The sequence below is a fragment of the Lynx rufus genome, unplaced genomic scaffold (assembly GCF_022079265.1).
Source record: "Lynx rufus isolate CCGP_SWC_20201006 ecotype Redwood Valley unplaced genomic scaffold, mLynRuf1.p SCAF_6, whole genome shotgun sequence".
Taxonomy (NCBI): domain Eukaryota; kingdom Metazoa; phylum Chordata; class Mammalia; order Carnivora; family Felidae; genus Lynx; species Lynx rufus.
In genome coordinates this window covers 125,261,285-125,286,913 of record NW_025814878.1, presented here as the reverse complement: position 1 = coordinate 125,286,913, position 25,629 = coordinate 125,261,285, and the positions used below count along the sequence as shown (strand labels likewise).

Genomic DNA, 25,629 nt, shown 5'->3' with positions numbered 1-25,629 from the left:
CTGTGTCTCCCTCTCTCTCTGCCCCTCCCCCATTCATGCTCTGTCTCTCTCTGTCTCAGAAATAAATAAACGTTTAAAAAAATTAATAAAAAATAAAAAGAGATTTGACATCTGGGTTCTATAAATTTTACTAAAATGGTTGTCAACTGTGGATGCTTATTAAAATTCCCTTGAATGCTTTTTAAAAATATCACAGTGCTCACACTCTACTCCCAGATGCAGTAAACTAAATAACAAGTGGGTTCTGGGCATCAGTGTATTTCAAAAGCTGTCCAGGTGATTCTAATGTCTGGACAGTTCAAGAACCACTGCCAGATATCATGTGAGTTGATTTGCTTTAAGTGATAAGAATCATCATTTTTTTTAAATCAAATATAGTCTCTTACATTCATGAAAGCAGTTTTTTTAAATTATCATGAATTAGCTTTGATCTTTAAAAATATTTTTTGATGCTTTTATTTATTTTTGAGACAGAGAGAAAGCACAAGCTGGGGAGGGACAGAGAGAGAGGGAGACAGGAACCGAAGCAGGCTCTGCACTGACAACAGATATCCTGGTGAACTCATGTGAGATCATGACCTGAGCAGAAGTTGGATGCTTAACTGACTGAGCCACCCAGATGCCCTAGTTTTGATCTTTTTAAAAGGTGTATGCTACATCAAAAATTATCAAATACATCATTAGAGCAATGTTTCTTTAAGGTGGTGCTATTCTGTTAAAATTTAGCAGTGTTTGAAGTATCTTTAAATATTTTCACTGGATATACTGTAAGTTTTCAATTTACATGCCTTGAATTTTAGAAACAGCTGCTTGCTTATAAAAGCCGTTAATGACACTTGATTTTTATAAAAGACTAAATAAAAGAAGGAACTTGGTGAGATCCATTTTGCACATGCAGCCAGAGTAATCTTTTTGAAATATAAATCAATCTGATCATGCCTCTTAAAACACTTTTAGTGATTTCTTCCACCACTTTTAGATAAAAGAAAAATCCTTAACATGACCTAAAATTTTCTTCACAATGTGGTTTCTGCCTGCCTCTCCAGTCTCATCTCCGCACTCCCTGCATTGCCTTCAGCCACACTGGAGATGTTATAGCTTCTCGAATGCATCACATTCCCTTTGGCCTCATAACTTTAGCATAGGCTGTTCCACCTGGAACGCTAAGGCTACCTGCACCTCAGTTATCTCCTACTGTTCTTAAAATCTCCACCCAAATGCCCTTTCCTCAGAGGTATATTCACTGTCTTCCCAGTCTGAGTAAGGCAGCTTTTCCGTAATGCTACAGAGATTCAAGTAACCAAGCATCTGTCTCCCTAACACTGCTCTCCCTGTAATACCTGTGGCCAGATCAGTTTCAGGTATAAAAGTACTGCTCCATATATTCCTGGTTCAGGGACAGTTTTCTATGGAATTTTAGACTTGTTCTCTGTACCCTCCTCCCCATCACATCTATGACAACATCTTGGTGAGAGGTAGATCCTCTCACAAAAATATCCCAGTTCAGGGTGCCTGGGTGGCTCAGTTGGTTGTTAGGCTCAGGTCATGATCTCGTGTTTCATGGGTTCAAGCCCCACGTGAGGCTCTGTGCTGACAGCTCAGAACCTGGAGCCTGCTTTGGATTCTGTCTCTCCCTCTCTCTCTGCCCCTCCCCCCCCCAAATAAATAAACATAAGCAAAAATTTTTTAAATATCCTGGTTTAACATACAGATGGCCAACAGGTACATGAAAAGATGCTCATGTCACTAATCATCATACAAATCAGAACCACAAGGAGAAGACACCTCACACCTGTTAGAATGGCTATTAACAAGACTAGAAATAACAAGTATTGGCTAAGATGTGAAAGAAAGGCAACTCTCATGCACTATTGGTGGGAATGTAAACTGGTGCAGCCACTGTGGAAAGCAGTATGGAGGTTCCTCAAAAAATTAAAGATACCACTACCATATGATCCAGCAATTCTACTTCTAGGTATTTATCTGAAGAAAATGAAAATCACTGCAGCATTATTTACAATAGTCAAGGTATGGAAACAACTGAAGTATCCATTGATGGCTGAAAAGAAAAAGAAAATGTGATGTACGTATGCAATGGAATATTATTCAGCCATAAAAAAGAAGGAATTCTACCATTTGTGACAACATGGATGGACCTTGAAATGCTAAATGAAATAAGTCAGAGAAAGACAAATACCATATGATCTCACTTATATGTGGAATCTAAAAACTAAAACAAAACAAGCTCATAGATACAGAGAACAGATTAGTGGTTGTCACAGGTAGGGGGTTGGGGGGGGCGGTGAAATGGGTAAAGGGGGTCAGAAGGTACAAACTTCCAGTTATAAAATAAGTCATGGGGGTGTCATGTACAGCATGGTGACTGTAGTTAATAATACCATGTTGCATATTTGGAAGTTGCCAAGAGGGTAAATCTTAAAATTTCTCATCATAAGAAAAAATTTTAGTAACTCTATATGGTAACAGATGGCAACTAGACTTATTGTGGTGATCATTTCACAATATATACAAATATTAAAGCATTATGCTGAACATTTGAAACTAAAATGAAGTTTTATGTCAATTATATCTCTCTAAAAATTATTTTAAAAGCCACAAATTAGATAGCACTATTTCAAAGTGCATTAAACCCTTGAAGAGCCTCCCCTCACCCTTAATATAGATGCAAACTCTCCACTACAGCTGCTAAAACCCTGCATTTTTTTTTACCTCATACTCTTTCTCCCACCTCATCTTGGTCTCTCCTTACCTATTCCTTGTAGTTGCTAGAACTTGGCAAGACTTGTCTGTCTCAGGGCATTCACACTTGCTCTTTCTTCTGCCTAGAATGTTTTCCCCTGACCTGACATTTTGCCCTTCTCAACCTTTAGTCTCTGTTCAAATGTCACCTCCTCAGAGACCTTCTATGACCACACTATCTAATGTGACCCTTCTTCCAGTCCCTCTGTATCACAGAAATACATACATACATAATACATGCTCAATGAACAGGATAGACAGTAGACTGGTCACTGAATAAGAAAGAATAAGTGAGTTAGAAGAGAAAAAAATGCATACACTGTATTACACAAACATATGAAATAAAGGTCAAGTGAAACTGCTCAGAGGAATAAGATCCAAACTACCTGGAATTTCAGAAAAAGAGAATGGAATGGTGGAGAATAAACTATGGAGGATTTTTCAGAACAGGATAATGTAAAGAAACCAAGACCTAGAAATGTTGTTGTAAAATTAAAGAACACTGGATAGGAAGAGGGGATCTTAAAACCAGGCTTAAGAGAAATGACCTTATCTGCAAATGCAAACCAGCTTGACTGACCTCTGTCCTGTGGATAGCAACAACAAAAGCCAGAAGAGAGTGGAATACTGTCTGTGAAGTGCTGATAAGAGTCACTGCCAACCTAGAATGTTTTATCCACTTGAACTCTTGAAGAAATGCAGATAAGATACAGAAACTTCAGACAAAAACATAGATCATTTCTTGACAATAAGACTTTACTGCTAGAAACTTCAAAATGAAATGAAAACAGAGAAATGACAGCAGGTGCAGCAGAGATTAATTAATTATAATAAAAACTTTATACCAATGATTTTGAAAAATTAGATGAAATGGAGAGTTTATAGAAAAAATATTAAAAGCAAACAAGGACAGCCTGAGAAGCATAAATGATAAATTAATTTCATCATAAACATAGATACAAAACTTCTCAACAAAAATAAACAAACTGAATCCAGCAATGAAAAGAACAACAATGCTTCCTGAGCAAATTGAATTTATCACAGCAATGAAACATTAAAAACTATTAATAAAATCCACCACATTAACTGATTAAAGGAGAAAATAGCATTTCAATAGGCTCAGAAATTCTACAGCAGTATACATTAAAAATATTTTTGTACAGCTCATGACAAAAATACAAATAAGGGAATCTTGTACTTTTTTTTTAAGTTTATTTTTATTTATTTTGAGGGAGACAGAGACAGCATGAGTAGGAGAGGGTCAGAGAGAGAGAAGACAGAGAATCCCAAGCAGGCTTTGTGCTGCCAGTGCAGAGCCCGACACGGGGCTCAAACTCACAAAACCACAAGATCATGACCTGAGCCAAAATCAACAGCTGGCCGCTCAATCGACTGAGCCACCCAGGCACCCCAGGAATCTTCTACTTTTTGATTAAGGGTATGTTCCCATCCCATGCCCTCCCAAAACCCAAAGCCAATATAATAATCAATTGAAACACTGTAAGTATTTCTTTCATCTGAAAATCAGGAACAAGATAAATAAACCCATTGTTGTTGCCAATTCTATGTAGTAATATGCTGGCAGTCCCCACCAACATCCTAAGAAGAGAGAAAGAAATTGAAATTGTGAATATTAGTATAAAAGTAACAAAATTGTCATTATTTTCCAATGATATACTTGCCTACCCAGAAAGCCCAAAATAATCTACAGATGAATTATTGATATTTACAAATGACTTTAGCAAAATTGACAATCATGAAAAACTTCTAAAGTCAATTTAATTTCTTTACACTATAAATAAACTAAATAAAATTTTAAAGTCTATATATAATAGCAAACAAAAGTTCCCTACAAAAAATGTCCATGAACTTTGGAAAGAAATGTTTGTCCTTATTGGAAGATTAAAGAATACATAAGTAAGTGGAGTGCAATAAAATATTCATGGAGTAATGAGTAGAAAGCTTTAATAATTAAAAAAAAAAAATCAGGGCACCTGGTGGTACAGTCCATTAAGTGTCCAATTCTTGACTTTGGTTTGAGTTCAAGCCCTGCATCAGGCTCTGTGCTGATAGCAGCGGGCTCTGTGCTGATAACACAGATCCCCTCCCTCTCTCTCTGCCCCTCGCCCACTCATGCTGTGTGTGTGTGTCTCTCTCTCAAAAATAAATAAGCATTAAAAAAAGTTTAAAAAGATAAATAAAATTCATATGGAAATTCAAAGGGCCACAGAATGGTCAAAGGAACTTTGAGAAAGAAGGACAAAATTGGGGGAAAACCTGATTTTAAGACTTTCTGTGAAGCTACAATAATCAAAACAGTGTGGCATTGATGTTAAAATAGGAAAAAAGATCAATTGAACAGAATATGGAATCTAGATACAAACCCACACATATATGGGTGACTGATGTCTCATAAAGGTGTAGACGTGATGAAGTAGAGAAAAGATTGTTTTGACACATATGGTGCTGAAATACTTGGATATTCATTTGTTTAGAAAGAAAAACTTTGGGGCGCTTGGGTGGCTCAATGGGTTAAACGTCCTACTTCAACTCAGGTCATGATCTCATAGTTTGTGGGTTTGAGCCCCATGTCGGGCTCTGTGCTGACAGCTCAGAGTCTGGAGCCTGCTTCCGATTCTGTGTCTTTCTCTGTCTTTGCCCCTCTCTGTCTCTCTCTTTCTCTCTCTCAAAAATAAATTAAAAAAAAACTTAAAAAACAGAAAAACTTTAATTTATACCTTGTACTACAGCCAGAAAAAATTCAAAATGCATATTAGATCTAAATTTAAGAGCTAAAACTATAAAACTTCTAGAAGAAATATAGAAGAAAATGCCTCTAACCTTAGGTTAGGCAATGATTTAGAAAAGACACTAAATCCATTAAAGAAAATTTGAGGGGCACCTAGGTGGCTCAGTCGGTTAAGCATCCGACTTTAGCTCAGGTCATGATCTCGTGGCTTGTGAGTTTGAGCCCCACATCGGGCTCTGTGCTGACAGCTCAGAGCCTGGAGCCTGCTTCCAATTCTGTGTCTCCCTATCTCTCTGCCCCTCCCTCACTCATGCTCTGTCTGTCTGTCTCTCTCAAGAATAAATAAACATTAAAAAAATTTTTTTAATAAAATTTGATAATTGTATTTCCTCAAAATTAAAAATTTCTTAGGAAAAAAAAATCCTAAAACTTATATAGAATCACAAAAGACCCTGAATAGCCTAAAGCAAATGTTGAGAAAGAAAAACAAAGCAGGAGACATCACACTTTCTGATTTCAAGCTATATTTATAAAGTGATAGTAACCAAAACAACATGGTACTGGAATAAAAACAGACACATAGACCAATGGAACAGGACCAAGGGCCCAGAAATAAACTCACACATTTACAGTCAACTAATATTTGATAAAGGAGCCAAGAATATTTAATGGAGAAAAGACAGTCTCTTCAATAAATGGTGCTTAGAAATTGGATATTCACATGTAAAAGAATAAACTAGAACACTCCTTTCCACCATTCAAAAAAAGAACTTGAAATGGATTAAAGACATAAATGAAAGACTAAGAACCATGAAACTCCTAAGAAAAAAGATAGCTTAAAAAGCTCCTGGATGGGGCGCCTGGGTGGCGCAGTCGGTTAAGCGTCCGACTTCGGCCAGGTCACGATCTCGCGGTCTGTGAGTTCGAGCCCCACGTCAGGCTCTGGGCTGATGGCTCAGAGCCTGGAGCCTGTTTCCGATTCTGTGTCTCCCTCTCTCTCTGCCCCTCCCCCGTTCATGCTCTGTCTCTCTCTGTCCCAAAAATAAATAAACGTTGGAAAAAAAAAAAATTAAAAAAAAAAAAAAAAAGCTCCTGGACAGGGACGCCTGGGTGGCTCAGTCGGTTAAGCGTCCAATTTCGGCTCAGGTCATGATCTCACAGTTTGTGAGTTGGAGCCCCACATCAGGCTCACTGCTGTCAGCACGGAGCCCACTTTGGATCCTCTGTCTCCCTCTCTCTCTGTCCTTCCCCCTCTTGCACTCTTTCAAAAATAAATAAAACATTAAAAAAATTAAAAACAAAAAGCTCCTTGACATGGGTCTTGATTTTTTTAGATGTGACACCTAAAGCACAGGCAACAAAGTAAAAAAATAAAGAAGTGAGACTACAGCACACTAAAAACTCCGCATGATAAAAGAAATAACTAAATGAAAAGGCAACCTGCAAAATGGTAGAAATATTTGTAAATCATATACCTTATAAGGGGTTAAAATCTAAAATATGTAGAGAACTCATACAACTTAATAACAGGAAAACAAACAATCCAATTTTAAAATGAGCAAAGGACCTGAATAGGCATTTTTCCAAAGAAGATATTCAAATGGCCAACAGGTACAGGAAAGCATGCTCAACATTACTAATCATCAGGGAAATGCAAAATCAAAACCACAATGAGATATGCCTTCATACCTGTTACAATGGCTATCATCAAAAAGACAAGAGATAACAGGTGTTAGCAAGGAGATAGAGAAAAGGAACACTTATGCACTGTTGGTGGGAATATAAATTGGTGCATCCACTATAGAAAACAGTGTAGAGGTTCCTTAAAATATTAAAAATAGAACTACCACATGATCTACAAATTCCATGTCCTGGTGTTTATCCAAAGAAAATGAAAACACTCAAAAAGATATATGTATCTTTATGTTTATTGCAGCATTATTTACAATAGTTAAGGTATGGAAGCAATCTAAGTGTCCATAGATGAATGAATGGATAAAGAAAATGTGTTATGTACACACACACGCACACACACACACACACAGAAGAATACTATTCAGTAATAAACAAGAAGAAAATCCTGCCATTTGCAACAACATGGATGAAACTTGAGGGCATTATGCTAAGTGAAATAAGTCAGAAAAAGACAAATACTATGTGATATCCTTATATGTGAGATCTGAAAAACAAAATAAAAGAAAACCCAAACCCATAGAAAAAGAGATCAGATTTTTAATTAACAGTGGTGGGGGATGTGAGGAGGCATGAGAATTAGGTGGAGGTAGTCAAAAGGTACAAATTTCCAGTTATAAGATATGTAAGTACTTGGGATGAAATGTAAAACATGATGACTATAGTTGAACATTGCTGTATGGTATATTTTAAAGTCCCTAAGAGTAAATTATAAAATTTTCATCACAGGAAAAAAACTTTTACTCTTTTTTAAAAGTTTATTTAATCTGAAAGAGAGAAACAGCATACATGCCAGAGAATGGGAGAGGGGCAGAGGGAGAGAGAGAGAAAATCTTAAGTAGGCTCCACACCCAGCACAGAGCCCAAGATGGGGCTCGATGCAGGACTCTATCTCACGACCATGAGATCAGGACTTGAGCCCAGATCAGAAGTCGGACACTTAACCAACTGAGCCACCCAGTTGCCCCTATTTTCTCTTTATTTTTCATGTATTGATATGAGATGATGGATGTTGACTAAACTTATTGTCGTTGTGGGGAAATAGGTTCTACTTACATAAATGGGTTAGAAAAAAGCTTAGGGTGGAAAGCCACCACCACGGGGCAAAAGCACTCGAGATTAGGTAGTGAGATATTGTAATGGGATCATGAGTACTTTCCATTCTGACACCAATATACTATTGTACTTTGATCACAAACTCCACTTGCCCTCAAGATCCTTTGCTTACACACAAGTTAATGATTACTATCTGATTGTTTTCTTCCATTCACCATGTGTGTAAGATCTTGTTTTCTTCACATTCGCCACATGGGTAATATCTTGTTTTCTCCACGTTCACCATGTGGGTAATATGTTGTGAACTCAAATACGGAGACGAAACCCCTGTTTGGGGCTCTTGTCTCCTCCCAGACATTAGCCTCTCACATATTCAATTCTGCATTCACTGTCTTGCTGGACAAGAGAGAACTCCAGGCTCATAGTCTGCAACATGTGGTAACCATTTCACAGTATGTATAAATCAAGTCATTATGCTGTACACCTTAAACTTACATAGTGCTATGTATGTGTCAGTGTGTCTCAATGAAACAAAAAAAAAAATTAAGCTTCTGCTCTTCAGGAGACAGAGGAATGAAAAGACAAGCCACAGTCTGAAAGAACACATTTGCAAGTCTTATATCTGATAGAGAACTTTTATCCAGAATATATAACAAATCTCAAAACTCAGTAGTAAGAAAACAACCCAATTAAAATGGCAAAGATTTGAACAGATACTTCACCAAGAAGATATATGGATGATGAAGAAGCACATGGAAAGATACTCAACATCATTAAAAGACAAAACCACAATGAATAACTCTACACAACTACTGGAAGTTTTCAAAGACTGACTATACAAAGTATTGGCAAGGATGTGGAGCAGCTGACCAGCTCAGACCATCCCAGTGGGAATGGAATATGACACAAGCCACTTTAGAAGCAGTCTGGCAGCTTCTTACAAAGTTACACAGACACTACTGTATGATTCAGCACTCCTATGTGTTGATCCAAATGAGGAGGAGATGACAATATTAAATAGGCCCCCTGTTTACAAACAGCTTGAGTTTATCATGGTTCATTATTAGAGAAAATGCCATGGAATAAGTCTTTGTATTTCTAGACTTGTGTACACACAAAGATGACTGTGCATGCCAGCTTTATTTATAATAGCCCAGAGCTGAAAACAACCCATATGTCCCTCAAATGGTAAAATGATAAATTGTAGAATAGCCACACAGTAGAATACTACTCAGTGATTAAAAAAAAAAAAGAGAAAATGAATGAAACTCGTGGTACATGGCAACAACATGGATCAATGTCAAAATAATTGGACTGAATGTGAGATTCCATTCTATAAAATTCTAGGTGATGGAAAGTAATCCATAGTGAGAGAAAGCAGGTCAGTGGTTGTCTGGGGACTTGGGGGCAAGGAGGAATGGGAGTGAGGGATTACACAAGTACATGAGCAAAATTTTGAAGATGATGGATATGTTCACTATGTTCACTGTGATTATTGTTCTCTGGGTGAATATATATGTCAAACATCAAACTGCATGTTAAATTTGTGCAGTCCATTATATGTCAGTTATACATTAATAAAGATGTTTAAAAAACAAAGAACAAACGCCAGTGCTAACACAGACTTTACAATGGGTAAGTCTGACTTCCACTCCCAAGCAGGGACATCATGCCATCTGTTGGCTTGGTCCAGTTAGCACTTCATTCTGCTGGATGGTGCTGCTCTGCTTGCTTGGCTTTCTGCATGAGCTGCCAGTGTCCTTCAAGGGAGGATATCACTTCCCCCATGGAAACCAATGACTCCATCTACCTGGCCTTAGGTTGTGACTTTTTGTCCTCAGCTCTATGCACAGGAGCACTGTGTATAAGTACATTACATTGGTGCTTGCAGCACGCTTAGAAGAACTTTTCACTCTCTCTCCTTTTGTACTTCTTTTTCTTTAAATCTTAAAAAAAAATTGTTTTTAATGTTTATTTTTGAGACAGAGAGACAGAGCATGAGCATGAGCATGAGCAGGGGAGGGGCAGAGAGAGAGGGAGACACAGAATCCGAAGTAGGTTCCAGATGTCAGCAGAGAGCTGAATGCAGGGCTCAAACCCACAAACCGTGAGATCATGACCTGAGCTGAAGTCAGACGCTTAACCTACCCAGCCCCTTTAGTCTCTCTCCTTGAGTATCCTTTTCCTCCACAACTTGGGCTGTTGTTTGTGAGCTCTAGAAAGACAAAGATTTATTCCATGGCATTTTCTCTAATAATGAAGTATGACAGACTCAAGCTGTTTGTAAACAGAGGACCTATTTAATATTTTCATCCCCTCCTGGATGGACAACATCTCCCCTTTAATCTTTGAAAACAAAAGCCTGATATCTCTGGACAATAATGCAGAGGTTTCAGAATGACACCCCATGAGGCATATCCCAAGGCAGATATGTTTTGTTTGGTCCATCTAATGTTTAAAGTACTTTTGAAATATTGCTAATATTTAAAAAGGAAGATTTCCTGTAAAGATTTAGATTTCTGTCTCTTCTTTAAAATTAAGATCTGACGTCATTACTGCAACATTCCCACATGGCAACATCAGGCAACATCAGCCAAGTAGCAACTTTGTCCTTTAGGCAGGGAATGAGTATGATTCCCTCCCAATCAGATGGGGGCCCCCAAATGTGGGGCGACCAGACTGAGTGGAAGCCAGTGGCCTGGGAAATGAAAGAATTCACCTGAGGCAGAACAAAGGAGATAGAAATTTATTGAATACACCGAAGGGAGCAGTGGGCAGGACAGCAAAGGAGAGACTGACTGTCTGCCACAAGGTAGTGGGTGGGGACTGTATTTAAAGAGGGAAGGTGAGGTGGTATGGTGACCAATGGAATTTTCCCTTTTTTGGAACTGTGCCTGGCTGTAAGTAACCCATTGGTCAGCTAGGGCTTATGGATATTTTGAGGTAGGCTGCCTGATGGGCCGGGTCTGTATTCAGCCAGGAGGTTGGGGTCACTGTGGGCCCTTTTGCCTTGATCAAGTTTTCATGGCTCAAGTCTGTTACTTAAAAGTGACCTCTACAATAGGGGCAAATGCTCTCTGGTTTGTCCAAATCCCCACTTAGCTGGCTTTACTCAGTTCACATACTTGCTTGACTCTTCCAAAGGCATTTGAGGTAATGACTTCTGCAAGAGAATTTTCTATCCTCCACAGATCTGTTTACTCTCCATAGTAGCCTGAAAAACAGCTTCCCAAAGACATCCAAATCCCATTCCCTGCAACTTGTGAATGTGCCCTCGTATGGCAAAAGAGACTTTGCAGGTGTGATTAAATGAAGGATCTTGAGATGGTGAGATTACCCTGCATTATTCGGGTGAGCCCTAAATGCAGTCCCAATTGTTGTTACAAGAGGGAGGCAGAGAGAGTGAAGTTTGATGACAGAAGATGGCAATGTGATCAAGCAGCAGGAAGAGTAAAGGCCATGTGCCGAGGAACCAGGAGCCAAGGAATTAGGACAGAGGCCAGAGAGAGGGAAAAGGCAAGGCAAAGAAGGCTCTTTCTGAGCCCCTGGAGGGAGCACATCCTTGCTGACACTCTGACTTTAGCCCAGTGTATCTGATTTCAGACTTCTGACCTCCTGAACCGTGGGAGAATAAAGGTGTGTTTTTCAAGCCTCCAGCTTTGTAGTCATTTGCTGCAGCAGCCACAGGAAACTAATAAACTGTCCCTGGATGGGAAAGGGAATTTGGGAAGAGACTACTTTAATTGAATTTGCCCTCCTAAAGGCAAGAAGGGAACCTGCTTGTACCTCTCTTGCTAAAAGCCATAAAAGTAGAACACAAGTAAATCTCTAACAGACCACCTGCGTGCTGTGATCCTTCCTACGACACTATTACACATTTCCCCCATGTTAAAGCAGTTCACAGCTCAAGGGTTGTGCTTTTAAAAAAAATTTTCTTTTGAATGTTTGTTTATTTTTGAGAGAGAAAGAGAGAGCACAAGAAGGGGAAGGTCAGAGAGACAGCGGGGCAGAAGATCTGAAGAGGGCTCTGCACTGACAGCAGTGAGCCCAATGTGGGGCTTAAACCCACAAACTACAAGATCATGACCCGAGCCAAAGTCAGACGCTCAATCTCTCAATCGACTGAACCATCCAGGCGCCCCCAGGGGCTCTGTTTTTAACATGTTATTCCCAGGATCATGTTGAGTTTCCTTGAGCAAAGGGATCAGTTCTCTCACTGTCTGTGTAAATGAATAGAACGTCTGTCACTTTATAGGTTTACTACTATCTACTTTCCTTCTTCACTACTGGAACCTATAAAGGAAGAAATTAATTAAATAATTTGAGTTGCTAGGAAAGAATCCCAAATTCTCATACGGTGAGGTGGATGGATGATATACAGGAAGCTAGATCACCACTTATATTTATCGTCTCAAATCCCGTAGTGAGTCCAACAAAATATTAGTTTAGAAAAGTCAGTTTTAGTCATAAAATCCAATTTTTCTTCCTTCAGTTTAGAAAAGAGAAATAAACATCTGGAAGATTTAATTAGGAGGCCCAGAGAGAAAGCAAGAAAATCAAGGTAAGTTTTCTCTTTGTTTCTAAATAATAATGTCTTTAACTTTAAAACATAAGTCTAATGAATAATACATTTAAAAAACTTTTTTTTCCTTTTCTTAATTTAAGATACACTGTATGCAAGTGCTTGGTATTTTGCCTGGCATAAAATAGTTGGTTGATAAATGTTTTTTGTAGAACTTGAATTGGAAAGCCAGAATACCTGCCCTCATGGAACTTACAATCACCTCTAAGGAAGATGATATAGAGATATGAGCTAATATTTTGTCTGCACCAAAACAGCTTACATATATATCTTATGACCAGATTTTCTTACACTAATATTAAATCTTATAATACATACATTATTTCTGTAATTTTGATGCTATAAGGTATATGCACAAGCCCTATGGGGTTGATTAAGACCATAGCAGGATATTAAAATGGGATTCTTCACGGCCTAGTCCCTGAGGTGCTAAAAAAAACAGTTATCAGTTCTCAAAGTGAGAGTGAGTTTCCCCATGTGCAGAGTTTCTGAAGGAAATTGCAAAGAACTGCTTTCAGGACTCCTATCTCTTGGCCAGATCCAATGTATAAAAAGTGTGGAGAGTGGGGAAGACTGGAAAAGAAATTTCTTTGAATCCATCATATTGTGAGCTCCCATTGCCCCCAAGTAATTCTACCTCTTTTGCTTAAAGCCTGGTGTGGGGGTTTCCAGAAGATCAACTTGAGAGCTTTGATATGCATGCCCTAAAAGTTGGGAAACAGAACACCAGTGACACACCATGCCTGAGATAACTAAAGCAAGCTGTGGCAGATCCACAGAGGGGCTGTGATGGGGTGGCCTGTTCTCTCTGAGCTTGTCAGCAGGACAAAAGATGTGTGTGATAGTTTCTTAAGAACCAGACAGGAGAGAGTTGAGTTATCTTGGGCTCTGCCCAAAGCTGCCTGGAGGGCTACCAGCACCAAGAGGCCAGAAGGGAATGCCAGATTTTTAGAGGCTGATGGAGTATCAGGTGACAACCAGAAGGGAGATGCATCGGCTTTGGTCAAGGGAACTGTAGGACAGAGGTCCCTAGCAGTGGCAAGCTCCACAGACGCAGTCAGCTTAGCCACTACAAGCCCAGAGACTGAAGTCACCATACCAAGTAAAAATGTCCCAGCACCTTACTTCTCCTCCCTCCTCCTGCAAATGGAGGAGATGGTGAGTGAAGAGGGAGCAGAAATTGACCCTCAATGGCAGGTGGTGCTCCCAACTACATGCCTTAGCTTGGCAAGGGGGAGGAGAAGTCCTACTTTTGAATGAAGATTAAAGGATTAATATGCAAGACCGGACCTTCTGCTTACTGAATTGAGATTGTGTTCTTGCCCCACAATGAGGACTGACCTCACCTTAGAGTTAGCCAACGACATCACTGGGCCTGCTGCATATTCAGCCAATGGCAAAGGAAAAGCTTTCTTGAGTGAGGAAAGTCCAAAGCAGAAATGGGAAGCAGATATTAAAGTTGAGTTTTGACTATGTCATGAGTCACGAATGTTCAGCATACCATTTGCAATACAACTATGTTTTGAGAATTAAAACCCCTTAGCAGATTATCCTACTATTTGCAAAGTGATAGGTTAACTATGATTTTTCCCCCTAATATGAAAGAATACAATCTGATGCCTGACATATTACAGATGCCCTATAGTTGCTAATTTAAACTGAATATGAATCTTCTCTGAATTGCTGTCAGAAACTGTGGAATATTTTTCCCATCCTTATTTTAAAATAAGAAAATTCGCATATAAATTCACAGATTTCACTAGTACAGCTAGTTGTTTATTTAGCCTATTTTCACAGTGGATTTGAGGCCCATTTGTGTAAACTTCTAATGGCCTTTGAAGCCAGGGGGTGAGCTGGAGTAGAAGAGCCCTTTCCAGCTGGTCAAGGCTGTTTCTTAGAAAACTGGAGACTTACAGGAGCCTTCAGCCACCACCGTCCTTGAAGCTTCCCCTCAGCATGGGGAACACGCTTTAGACTACCTCTGCACTGCCTCAGAATTGTGGTGCTCCTGTCGCTGACTGTCTTCAGTAGTGGAAAGAGTGGGAAATTCGGAGATAAAAGCGAGCACGTTAATAGTTTCAGATGTCTTTTTTTTTTTTTTTGCTTCTAGTTCTTCATCATTTTCAAGAGCCAGAATCTTATCCTAAAGAAGTCCATGAGAATGTTAAAACACAACAAGACTGTGGCTCAATATTTTTATTTAATTGCAATGAGACTGATCCATATATTACACACTGAAAACCTTTCTCTGAATCTTCTAGGTGCTCATAGTTCTATCCTAAATGGCAATTTCTCCTTGAAAGTGAAGGCAAGAACATATTAAATAATGGCATACTTGTTCACTAGGGTCTCTATTTTAGCCCACCACTTTTTTTTTTTTAACGTTATTCTCTATCTCCTACAGACCAAGAAGATTAGAATATCATCCAAAGTCCTTGACCGTGGTAGGTCATACTGATGATCACTATAAAGAATGTTCTGTTTCCATGTAATTTGACCGTAGCACAAGATTAAATAGGAGTTCCTAAAGTTACATTTCAGTAATGTTCAGTGTCGCTTTCCTTTCTGTCCTCAGATGAGGCCTCTTTGACCTCTGATCATCATACATCCTGTAACTGGGAACCTTCCTTCTGAAATTTTCCTTGTATTCATCCTCTTCACTGCATCCCTACAGCCACTGCCACATGTCAGGCCCTCATCATTTCTCATCCGCCCTATGACAGTCATCTCCTACTTGTTTCTGCCTCCAGCTTGGCACCCCTTCCTTCCATCCTCCACAGAGTAGACAGAGTGATCTTTCAGAAGCAAAAAGGATGATGCCCCTTCCCTACATAAAACCCCTCAGTGGTTCCCACTTGCATTCTGGATCAAATCGAGCTCCCTAGCACAGCATGTAAGGTCCTCTATGATCTGGCCCTCACCTTCCTATCCAGCTTTCTCATTCACTGCTCCCTCCTTGTCATCATACACCAAACCACATCTAACCACTTGCCATTTTCCAAACATGCTGTTATTTTTATGCCTTCCTGGTATGGCCCATGCATCTTCCCCTGCCAGGAATGTTCTCTCTCAATTCCTTTTCTCCTCTTACTTCAGTTCCCACCTCACAGACTTATAGACCAGTTCAAGCTCCATCTCCTGTATAAAGCCTCTCCTGCCCTGTCTCCCACATGCAACTGACTGGCTTCCTACCACGTGCCCACACTGTCCCCTTTGATAAAACAGCACCTGCAACATTTCATTACTGTTCTCTACTTGCACATCCCTTAACTTGACTAGAACCCTTTTAGTGCAGGGATTGTCTCATATTCATTTTGGTATCCCCCAGCACCTATCCCCTAATAGGTACTAAATAGAAGGGGGTGGTAGGCAGACTCAGGACCCAGGACCAATGCTACCCATGGTGGAGTAATTCCTAATATAAGATATAGCCACTGGTGCCCTTGTCCTACCCCAGGCCAAGGGTATGTATTCATGAAAACCTGTGGCCTATTTGTGATATAGCTTTATGGAAGAGGGGTATAGTCAAGGGCATGTCTGTATATGCTCCACTGAGACCCAGTTGTTCTAATAGTGGAGTTATGAGAATACCTTAATACTACCTACCAGTTCTTAGTTATACTGCGCTGGTAAGTCATTTTATGAAATATTTACATTCTTGTTTCTATTCCTTTTTCTTCATTCTGCCAGCTGGCAACCAAACCAAGGAAGATGAAACTCAACCACCCTTGTTCCTTGCCATGTTCCTTAATGAGAAAAAGGTTGAAACAAACAAAAATATTTATTAAAATATAGTATTGGTGTTATCTGTGAAGTTTATCCATCTACAGGCTGTACTACTTTTCCACATGTATATAAGAATTAGCTGTTTATGCAGTAAGAATTGTATATATAATTAAGAATGCCATATGTAATCAAGAATCAGCTGTCCTGTCACTGAATGTCTGTGTTTCCTAAAAACTTGATACATCTTTTTCCTTTCCTTTTTAGATGCCAGATATTTTAGAAGGAAATAGAAATTATTTAAATTAAATAGGATTGAAGATTAAACATTAATCATTTTCATCAACCAGTCCAGGAGCACAGTCATTACTAAGTATAGTAACCAGATCAATCATACAAATGATACATTAAAATCTGTATAAAAGATGAAATTATACATCCTAAAAATTGTGATTACTTTTCTTCTAATTTATTCCTGCGAATGACAAAACATATTTACTTTAACATAAACAGAGGAACAAGTGGCTTCTTTTGCAAATGTCTATTTTCATTCACACAATATCACTTCCATATTATCAAGCCTTTAATGACACATAAAAACAGTAATGTATCTCATTCCAACTTTTTGTTTCTGCCTGTAGGACATCGTTTTTCTCTTCCGGCGGGCAAGCTCTTCCTACTACCAACCAAATTTTAAGACACTAATTCTGAAATCCTTTGGAATTAAAACACAGATGAAAGGGGAGGACTGGTCCTTTGAGACCTAACTCATAATTTCTACTTTAACATAGTTTTGAGGAATTAGTTCTGAATTTAAACAAAGGAACCAGAGACAGCTGATTTTGTGAGATATATCAGAAAAACAAATGTGCCTACATGCATATTGTCCTTTTGCTAAATCCCAGAACCAGGATGGAGGTGTAGCTGTTGAATCAACTATTGGAAGGGAGAAATTATTTTAGCTTGCTGAAATTAGTTTTGCACTGAAATTACTCAGGGAAGTACAAGAGAAGAATATATGGAGAATATATATCTGCACTTGAAGGAAGTGCTGAATAAATAAAAGCTATTATTATTGTTGTTATTTTTGCTGAGGAATTCTGTAAGACAGATCTTATGTGAATTTTGAAACAGAAATTTTAACTTCTCGAATCCAAAAAGTTGCAATACCATTTAAGACAAATGATGAGAAATGCACAGAAAAAATGCAGCTGTGACAGTGTTGTGTTTCAGAAAATTAAGCATTGAAAGTTTTGGAAATGATTCCAGTTTTAAAAAGAGATATTGTTTCCCTGGAGGATCCCCTCCAGGGAAAATTAAAAACATGACAGGAGAAAGACAAATATTAACATAAAGATAGCTAATGCAGTTCTGCAATCTGTACACGATTGTGATGAAACTTTTGGAAAGGAGGGATTAACATAGGCTGTCTGCAAACAGGAGCGTGTGCCTAAGCACCACATTTGCCATGTATGTTATTAGGCATTTATGATATTTTACCTGCAGGTTGTCTCAAAATGAATGTGCCTCCTTTGGTGCATGACTGAAGGATGCTGAGTCTAAGCCTGTACTTCTTTCAATAAACATTTAGTGACTTTCAATAAACTGTGTGACAGCCTCTATGTTAGATGCCAAGGACACAAAGAAAAATCAGGCAAGGAAGGACTACATAATCCAAAGGAGATAGATACACTGTTCTAGAGTGGGGTGCAGGTGTAACTGTCCAGGGTACGCTAGAAGCATAGATGAAATGACCCAGGACTATGTCAGGGAAATTCAGGACACCTGAGCCAGATCTGTCCCTGACTGGACATTCCCCAGACAGATAGAAGGGGAAAACAATAGCACAGTCAAAGCACAGAGGCATGATAGGCTCTATTACATCCCATGAACCACAAGTCATGTCTAAAACCCACATTCTTCATATGGCAGGAGGCGAAGATGGTCATGAATAGCATTGTATGCCTGGCCAAAAAATCTGAACTTTATCCTTATGAAATCTCAAGCTCCAAAAGCTTTAAAGTAGAGGAACGATGTGGTCATATATGCATTTTGAAAGATCACCTTAAAAGTGATGTAAAGGGTAGGTTGATGGTGGGTGATGCTATAATCAGAAGTACCTGTTAGGGGCACCTGGGTGGCTAAGTCAGTTGAGCGTCCGACTTCGGCTCAGGTCATGATCTCACAGTTCATGGTTTGAGCCCCATGTTGGGCTCTTTGCTGACAGCTCAGAGCCTGGAGCCTGCTTCCGATTCTGTGTCACCCTCTCTCTGCCCGCCCCCCGCCCCCAGCCCCCGTCATGCACACTTGCTCACTCTCTCTCTCTCTCAAAAATAAATAAATGTTTTAAAAATAATAAAATAATAAAAGATTGTGACACTTGCCTATAGAAATAAAACTCTGGGTATGAGCAAGTGGCATATGTAATTCCGGAAGCTCCACTCTGAAATATTTACAAAGGACTCTAGGAGTCAGTATGAATTCATAATTGTACCTCTGGGGTACTTTGTGAAACTGAACATAGATCCTCCCATATTTAGCAAGGCCAACCTTGCATGAAGAACAATTAGAACATAGTTTTTAAGAAATTCCAGTGAGCACGATATGGTGAAAAATTCAATGGCACTAATGTACACTTGAGGGTCCTTATAATAAATGGGGCCAAGGTCAACAAAGATGTTCTGAGAAGAGAATTTCTGTGATTTCACAGCACAACCACTCTACTGATGAATTCCACTTCCATTTGGACTAGAGGATTTGAACATCCCTATCAGAGACCTTTGGTACTCGGAGAATAGGGTCTAGGAAGAAGTCAGTTCCCTCTCTCCCATGTCTCTCGTTTACTCTGATGCTACTACCACACAACACTCTGACACCAGATGTGTGGTGTTTTTTCACACACCAAGCATCCGACAGCAATTCTCTGTGACATCCGCTGGGTGTCCTACAATTTAAATCAATTCTGACACTCCCCACCTGGAGGTAGCATCAGACTCCACAGGGTAAGGGCTCAGTCCCACAAGACTGCCCTCACTCCACGGCAGATGCCTATCACTAGTCCAGGTGATGACCAGCTATAAATCAGAGGTTCCGACAAACCCCTCCTCAGGTTTGATTAATTTGCTAGAGCACCTCACAGAACTTAGGGAAACACTTACCTTTAACAGTTTATAAAAGGATACAGATGAAAAACCAGACTAAGAGTTACACAGGATGAGGTCTTGGGAGGATCCTGAGTGCTCTGACCCCATGGAGTTGGGGTGTGTTCCCTTCCTGGTATTTGGAGGTATTCGTCAACTGAGAAATTCATTGAATCCTATCCTTTTGGGATTTTTATGGAGGTGTCCTCATGTAGCCATGACTTATCATTAAATCCATGTCCAATCCTTTTCCTCTTTCTGGAAAATAGACAGTAGAGCTGAAAATTCCAACCTCCTAATCATGGTCTGGTCTTTCCAGTGACCAGCCCCCAGCCAGGAGCCATCCAGAGCTCACAGAGTTGCCTCGTTAGAACAAAAGATGCCCCTAATGCTGTTCTCACTTAGGAATTGACAAAAGTTTTAGGTGCTCTATGACAGGAACTGGGACAGAGACCAGTATATATATTTTCTTCTATCTCACAAATAGGTATAAAAACTACAGTACATAAATACATGAGGAATTACTACAACTAATATATCTTTTTAATATACTCTTCCCTTTATTGAGGGATGATCTACATACTGTAAAAGACACCTATTTTAAGTGTAGAACTCAGTGATTTTACAAAGTAAATGTACAGTCATGCAATAATCCCCACAATCTAGTTTTAGAATATTTCCATCTCACACACCCCAAATCTCCTCTAGCCTACTGGCAGCCAATCACTGCTTTCACCCCCAATTTCTTCAGGATTCTGGTCAGTCTTGTTCTTGGGAAACATACAAGAGAAGGGTTAGTACGACAAACTGTGATCAGCTGCTGTGTCTGAACATGAGGCATTAAGGCTGCTACTTGGTTACTTTCTTGGTATTTCACTGTCATCTGCCATGACCCATCTAGTTCTTGTAGGGGCCAGCTGGCAAATTAAATTGGAATTTGATGGAGACCACCACCCTATGAGAGTGGCACACACCTCTACCATTCCCTTGGGATGTGGGTGTGCTTTTAATTTACTATCTCCATTGGGAAGGAGAGTAGTAGTGGCAGCTTGAGAAGCTTCCACTGAGCCCTTCACACTCTTAATACTCTTGATAGCTCCCCAAGGAACCAATGTAAGGGTTCTTTCAACCACCAAGTATGTCCATTCCATCTGTACTTTCAGGGACCAGATATGGTGGGTCTGATAACCTGAAGAATCCACTGTTGGCTGGACCCAGGATGAGACTCCATTTATTGCCTGGCTGTTTTATACTCCTACTCTAAAAGGGGGCCATGTTGGCATGTTAGATCCTGGATATAACATCAGTTCAGACCTTGTGTCCAAGAATCCTCCAAAGGCCTGGGTGTTCCCCTTTCCTCAATGCGTGATTACTGTGAGTAAATGTCCATCCTTTGAAGAAGGATGGGGGATTCACAACTGAATGGCAACTATTGTGGGGTTTCAGGACTCCCCATCATAGTACCCTGGCTTCTCTGCAGTTACTGGGTTCTGGAATTGAGAACCAGCTCAGGCGCAGCTGAGGAGGGGACCATGACTTTTTCCTGGGTGACTGCCCTCAACACCCTCCCAATCTTTCTTGATTTCTTTAATTGTATAAATTAACACTAAGTTGAGTGCCCACGTATCTTATTAACCATTGCCGTGGCTCTCTCCAGGTTACTCCTCCTGCTCATTCTCCAGTCCTCTCCCTATCAGACTTTGCAGCTCATGGTGACGGTGATAACAGAGCCCACCCTGTTGGATGGTTAAGGGGTGCCATCTGGTCTTTGTTCTCATCCACTCATCCTCATTGCTATCAGCCCAGTTCTGTAACAGCATCCTTTACCCTCAGCCTGGGCTACAGAGGACAACCCACCACTGGCCTCAGTGAGGCTGGAACCCTTCTTGCCTCTGCATTCCTCATTGCTTTGGTAGATGGAGTGTCCTCCAGGCCCTCTCCCAGAATGTGAGCTGGTGAGTCTTCCAGCCTTACATAGTAGATCCATTCCAACAGGATTACGTTTAGGAGCCAGGAAGAGGAGGAGGGGCCAGTGAGGTGGAAAGAGAACTAGGAGAGTAAGGTTGTCACTGAGTCTAGAGAAACAAGTGTGAAAGAAGCGGGGAATGGGGCTCAGATGAGGACTTTGGGGTTTAGCAAGACGGAGATGTTTTACTGTTGAAAAGAAAAAGCCCAGTTGGAATAGGTGGAGAAGAAAGTTTAAAGGTGAGCTAGTGAAGTTTTACTGTGTCAGAAAGCAGGGAAATGAGGCTGTTGCTGAAGGGGAACAGGGGCCACGGGGAGTTTTGTTTTTTAACTTGGGCGATATTACCGTATGTTTGTATGTTCATGGGAGCAATGGATTGGAGAAGTAGAAATGTATTATGAGGTAGAAAAGAGAGGGCTATCTTTGAAATACACGTTTTTGAGCAGGGGATAGGATGCGCACCACAAATGGTGGATGCCCTTGGTGGGCCTATAAATATTTTTGTTGTAACAGAAAGGAGGGCAGAGCCAAGTGTACAGAAGGACATAAGTGGAGGGTTTTGTGGACCATGATCAGGTGATTGTGCTTTTGTCTGTCCATTCTTTTCAAGGCAATATGAGCTGGGGAGGTCTGTGAATTGTGCAGAAAGAGAACCAGATGGGAAGAGCAGCCGGGAGAGAATGTAGGACTTCCTCCTAAGTTAGGAGAGCTTGGAGAGCCATGACTTCTTTGTGTGTGTGTGTGTGTATTTTAAATGTTTATTTTTGAGAGAGAGGATGAGCAGGGGAAGGGCAGAGAGAGGGGAGACACAGAATCTGAAGCAGGCTCCAGGCTCTGGGCTGTCAGCACAGAGCCCGATGTGGGGCTCAAACCCACAAACTGTGAGATCACGACCTGAGCCGAAGTCAGACACTTAACTAACTGAGCCACCCAGGTGCCCCAGAGCCACAACTCCTACGAAAGCTTTCCTTATTTTCTGTTTCTTTTTCCTGTCATGTCCCCTTTTCATAAGGAATTTCTTTCAGAGGTAAAGTGTAGCACAAAAAGCCCAATCCTTTTCTTTAGCCCTTGCTAGGTGAAGTCTTTGCTTGCATGTAATGAACACAACATTTTTTTTTGCTTGATGTTTTTTCATTTCCTATTAAGCCTACAATTAAACTTCAGTTGCAAATTTGTGGAGAACAGATGTCACTGGTAACAATATAACAAATTCAACAAATATTTTCTGTGTTATCACAGAGTGTACTCTTCTGTAACCATGACGCCTAGGCACACTGATCCCTGGCCTCAAGATGTTTAAAGACAAGACACATAATAAATTATATATTGTGTTGAAGGTAGTAAGCACTGTGAGTGAAGAATAGAGAGAAGGAAATAGGCAGTGGGGGAGAGGGGGAGGGAAGGCTGGAGGGTTGCGATTTTAAATTAGGAGGTGAAGGTAAGCCCTCAAGGTAACAGCTGAGCAAGAGTTTAAGGGACATGAGGAAGTTCCTCAGCTATGTGGTAACCTGGAGAAATATAACACAGAACAAAAACTGGTGCTTAATGAGCCCATTTGCCAGAGGCTGAAGGAACACTTAAGTAATCAGAGGAAGAGAAGGCTCTGCTTTTGCAAATTCTAAGGGAATACAATGACCAAAGGAGAAAATCAACTGTGGATCTGCCTGAGCTGTAGGAAGAGAATAACCAGGATGTGGTATATTCCTGGAAAATGAGTATCTTCAGACAGATAGGTGCAGAGGTGAGAGAAAAAGAGAACGTGGGGAAATATTTGGAAAGACCTAAATAAATTAGTAGATACTTTCTTTCTTTCTTTGTTTTTTTTTTTAATTAAGATTTTTAATGTAATCTCAGTACCCAATATGGGGCTCAAACTCACAATCCCAAGATCAAGAGTCACACATGCTCTACTGACTGACCCAGCCAGGTGCCCTTAAATTAGATAGATTCTTAATTCCATAAATCAAGGATTGGAACCAGCTAAGGGGGAGAGCTCTGGGTGGGCACTATGGGAAATCTGCTTATTATTGGGAGAATGTAGATCATAACACAGGATTTGTAAGCACCAAGATCAGGGTAAGTATTTTACTTCCCTGATCCACAGGCAACTACTTTTTATTTTTGATGTTTATTTATTTATTTTGAGAGATATAGAGAACTCACAGGGGAGGGGCAGAGAGAGGGAGACAGAGAATTCCAAGCCGGCTCCGCACCCTCAGCTTGGAGTCCAAGGCAGGGCTGGAACTCACAAACTGTGAGACCATAACCTGAACAGAAACCAAGAGTTGGATACTCAACACTGAGCCACTCAGGCACCCCAACTACTTTTTATTTTAATACCAACTGGGCAGTCACATAGGTTTCTTTGTTTTCTGTTTGTATGTTTTTATTTTTCCTAAATTCTGCATATAAGTCACTTCCAGGATAGGCACACTTTGTCTCTGATGAGTATTAGGTAGCTGGCTGCCTGAAGTTCAAGTCCCAAATAAAATCAATTAGTAATCATTTAATACCTGGTGTAGCAGTCCTAGTTTAAGACTGAACTGGATTATCCTCACCGGTTCAGGCTGTCTAAACACCTCCTGAGAACTGGAGACAGACCTACTAGGAATCTTGTTTGAGTTGTAATGAGACTCCTCCCCATGGGAAATCAGTCCTCTGAAGGGAAATGAGAGTCAGTGAGACATCCTTGGTCCAGTGAGGAGACAAGAGGTGATTTTGAGTACTGTACATAATGCCTATACCTTCTGTTACACGGCTCACATTGGATTCATTCTGGTACGAGGAGAGAGCAGCAAGTTAAATAGAAGGATTGTCAGAAACCTGTCACACATCAGGAACTCAGAAAAGGCCTGATTTGAAACTCAGGGAACAGAAGCTGCCTCACGGTTGGGAAGGAGAGTCTTCCCGTGCCAGTAGAGTACTCGCAAGGTTCAGCCACAAAGTGTTGACAGTGGCCTTGGTGGCGTTGGCAGAGTGGCAGCTTTGGCAGCCGAGCACAGAAATGGAGGCAGCAGCAGAGTGGGAGAATGCCCTCTCAGGGAGTGCCTCACTTCTGCCAGGTGCCTTAGCCATGTTAAAAAACCAAAATTGAACCAAGTAAATGTGAAGATCTAACTGGCTCTTTTAAGCGACTCATGAATTGGGCAGCATTTCACCTAGCAAGTAGAGGGCAGCTCCAAGGAGTTGTACAAAAGGGAAGGTTTTTATAGGAAGGAGGGTGGGGCCAGAAGTTATTAGCAAAAGAAAAGAAAGGGTTGTTTCAGGCCTGGTCACCTGCCCTTAGGGGGAAGGACTGGGTGTCTTATTAGGTTGATTACCTTACCTTCTTTTGGGAGATAGAAAAGGGCCCATGTGACTAGATGCCTCATTGATGCTGATCAGAAAATTCGTGACCGACTGGTTATGACTCTATTTCTGGGGGAAGTTGACACCGAAATTAAGTAGCATATCAAGTCCAGATTTGGTGTTTTGGCCTAAATGATGCCATTTTGGGCCTGTGATTTTCTTTGTAACAGCAGTGGCGGCAGTGGCACTGGTGGCCTGGTGGAGTGGAGTGGGGCTGAGCTGCTTGAGCTCAGCACAGTCAGGCTGTGATTTTAGTAGACAGAATTAATGGCAACAGCAGCCACAAACTGCTTTTACAGGGGCCCCAGGGCAAAGAGGCCTTGAGCAGAGCCAATGCAGGAGCAGAACAGCAGATGGTCCTCGGCCATGGAGCAGGAATCTGGACTCAGCCTGCCAGGTTCAAATCTTGCATCTGCCATTGACCAGCCTTTAAGCTCTGGGTAAATTACTAACCCTTCTGTGTCTCCGTTTTCTTCTCAGTGAATAATATCCAGCTCATAGGGATTTTTAGAGATTACTGAGATTATAATGAAAGCACAGCTCTAGGAAATAGTGATTGGAAATAATAAGCAGGCAATAAAGGTTAACTTATTTGTTTCATCATCTATAGGAC

General features: G+C 40.5%; 1 protein-coding gene across 1 annotated transcript in view; it reads left to right on the top strand.

Annotated features, from left to right (window-relative positions):
* CAGE1 (cancer antigen 1) overlaps positions 1-18,283 on the top strand; it is a 57,135-nt gene extending 38,852 nt beyond the window's left edge. Inside the window, exons 12-14 of the mRNA XM_047101245.1 lie at positions 12,750-12,818; positions 15,244-15,283; positions 16,530-18,283. Of these exons, the coding sequence (XP_046957201.1) occupies positions 12,750-12,818; positions 15,244-15,283; positions 16,530-16,634 (214 nt within the window). The 3' untranslated portion in view covers positions 16,635-18,283. The remainder of the gene's footprint in view (positions 1-12,749; positions 12,819-15,243; positions 15,284-16,529) is intronic.
* The last annotated feature ends 7,346 nt before the right edge of the window (positions 18,284-25,629 follow it).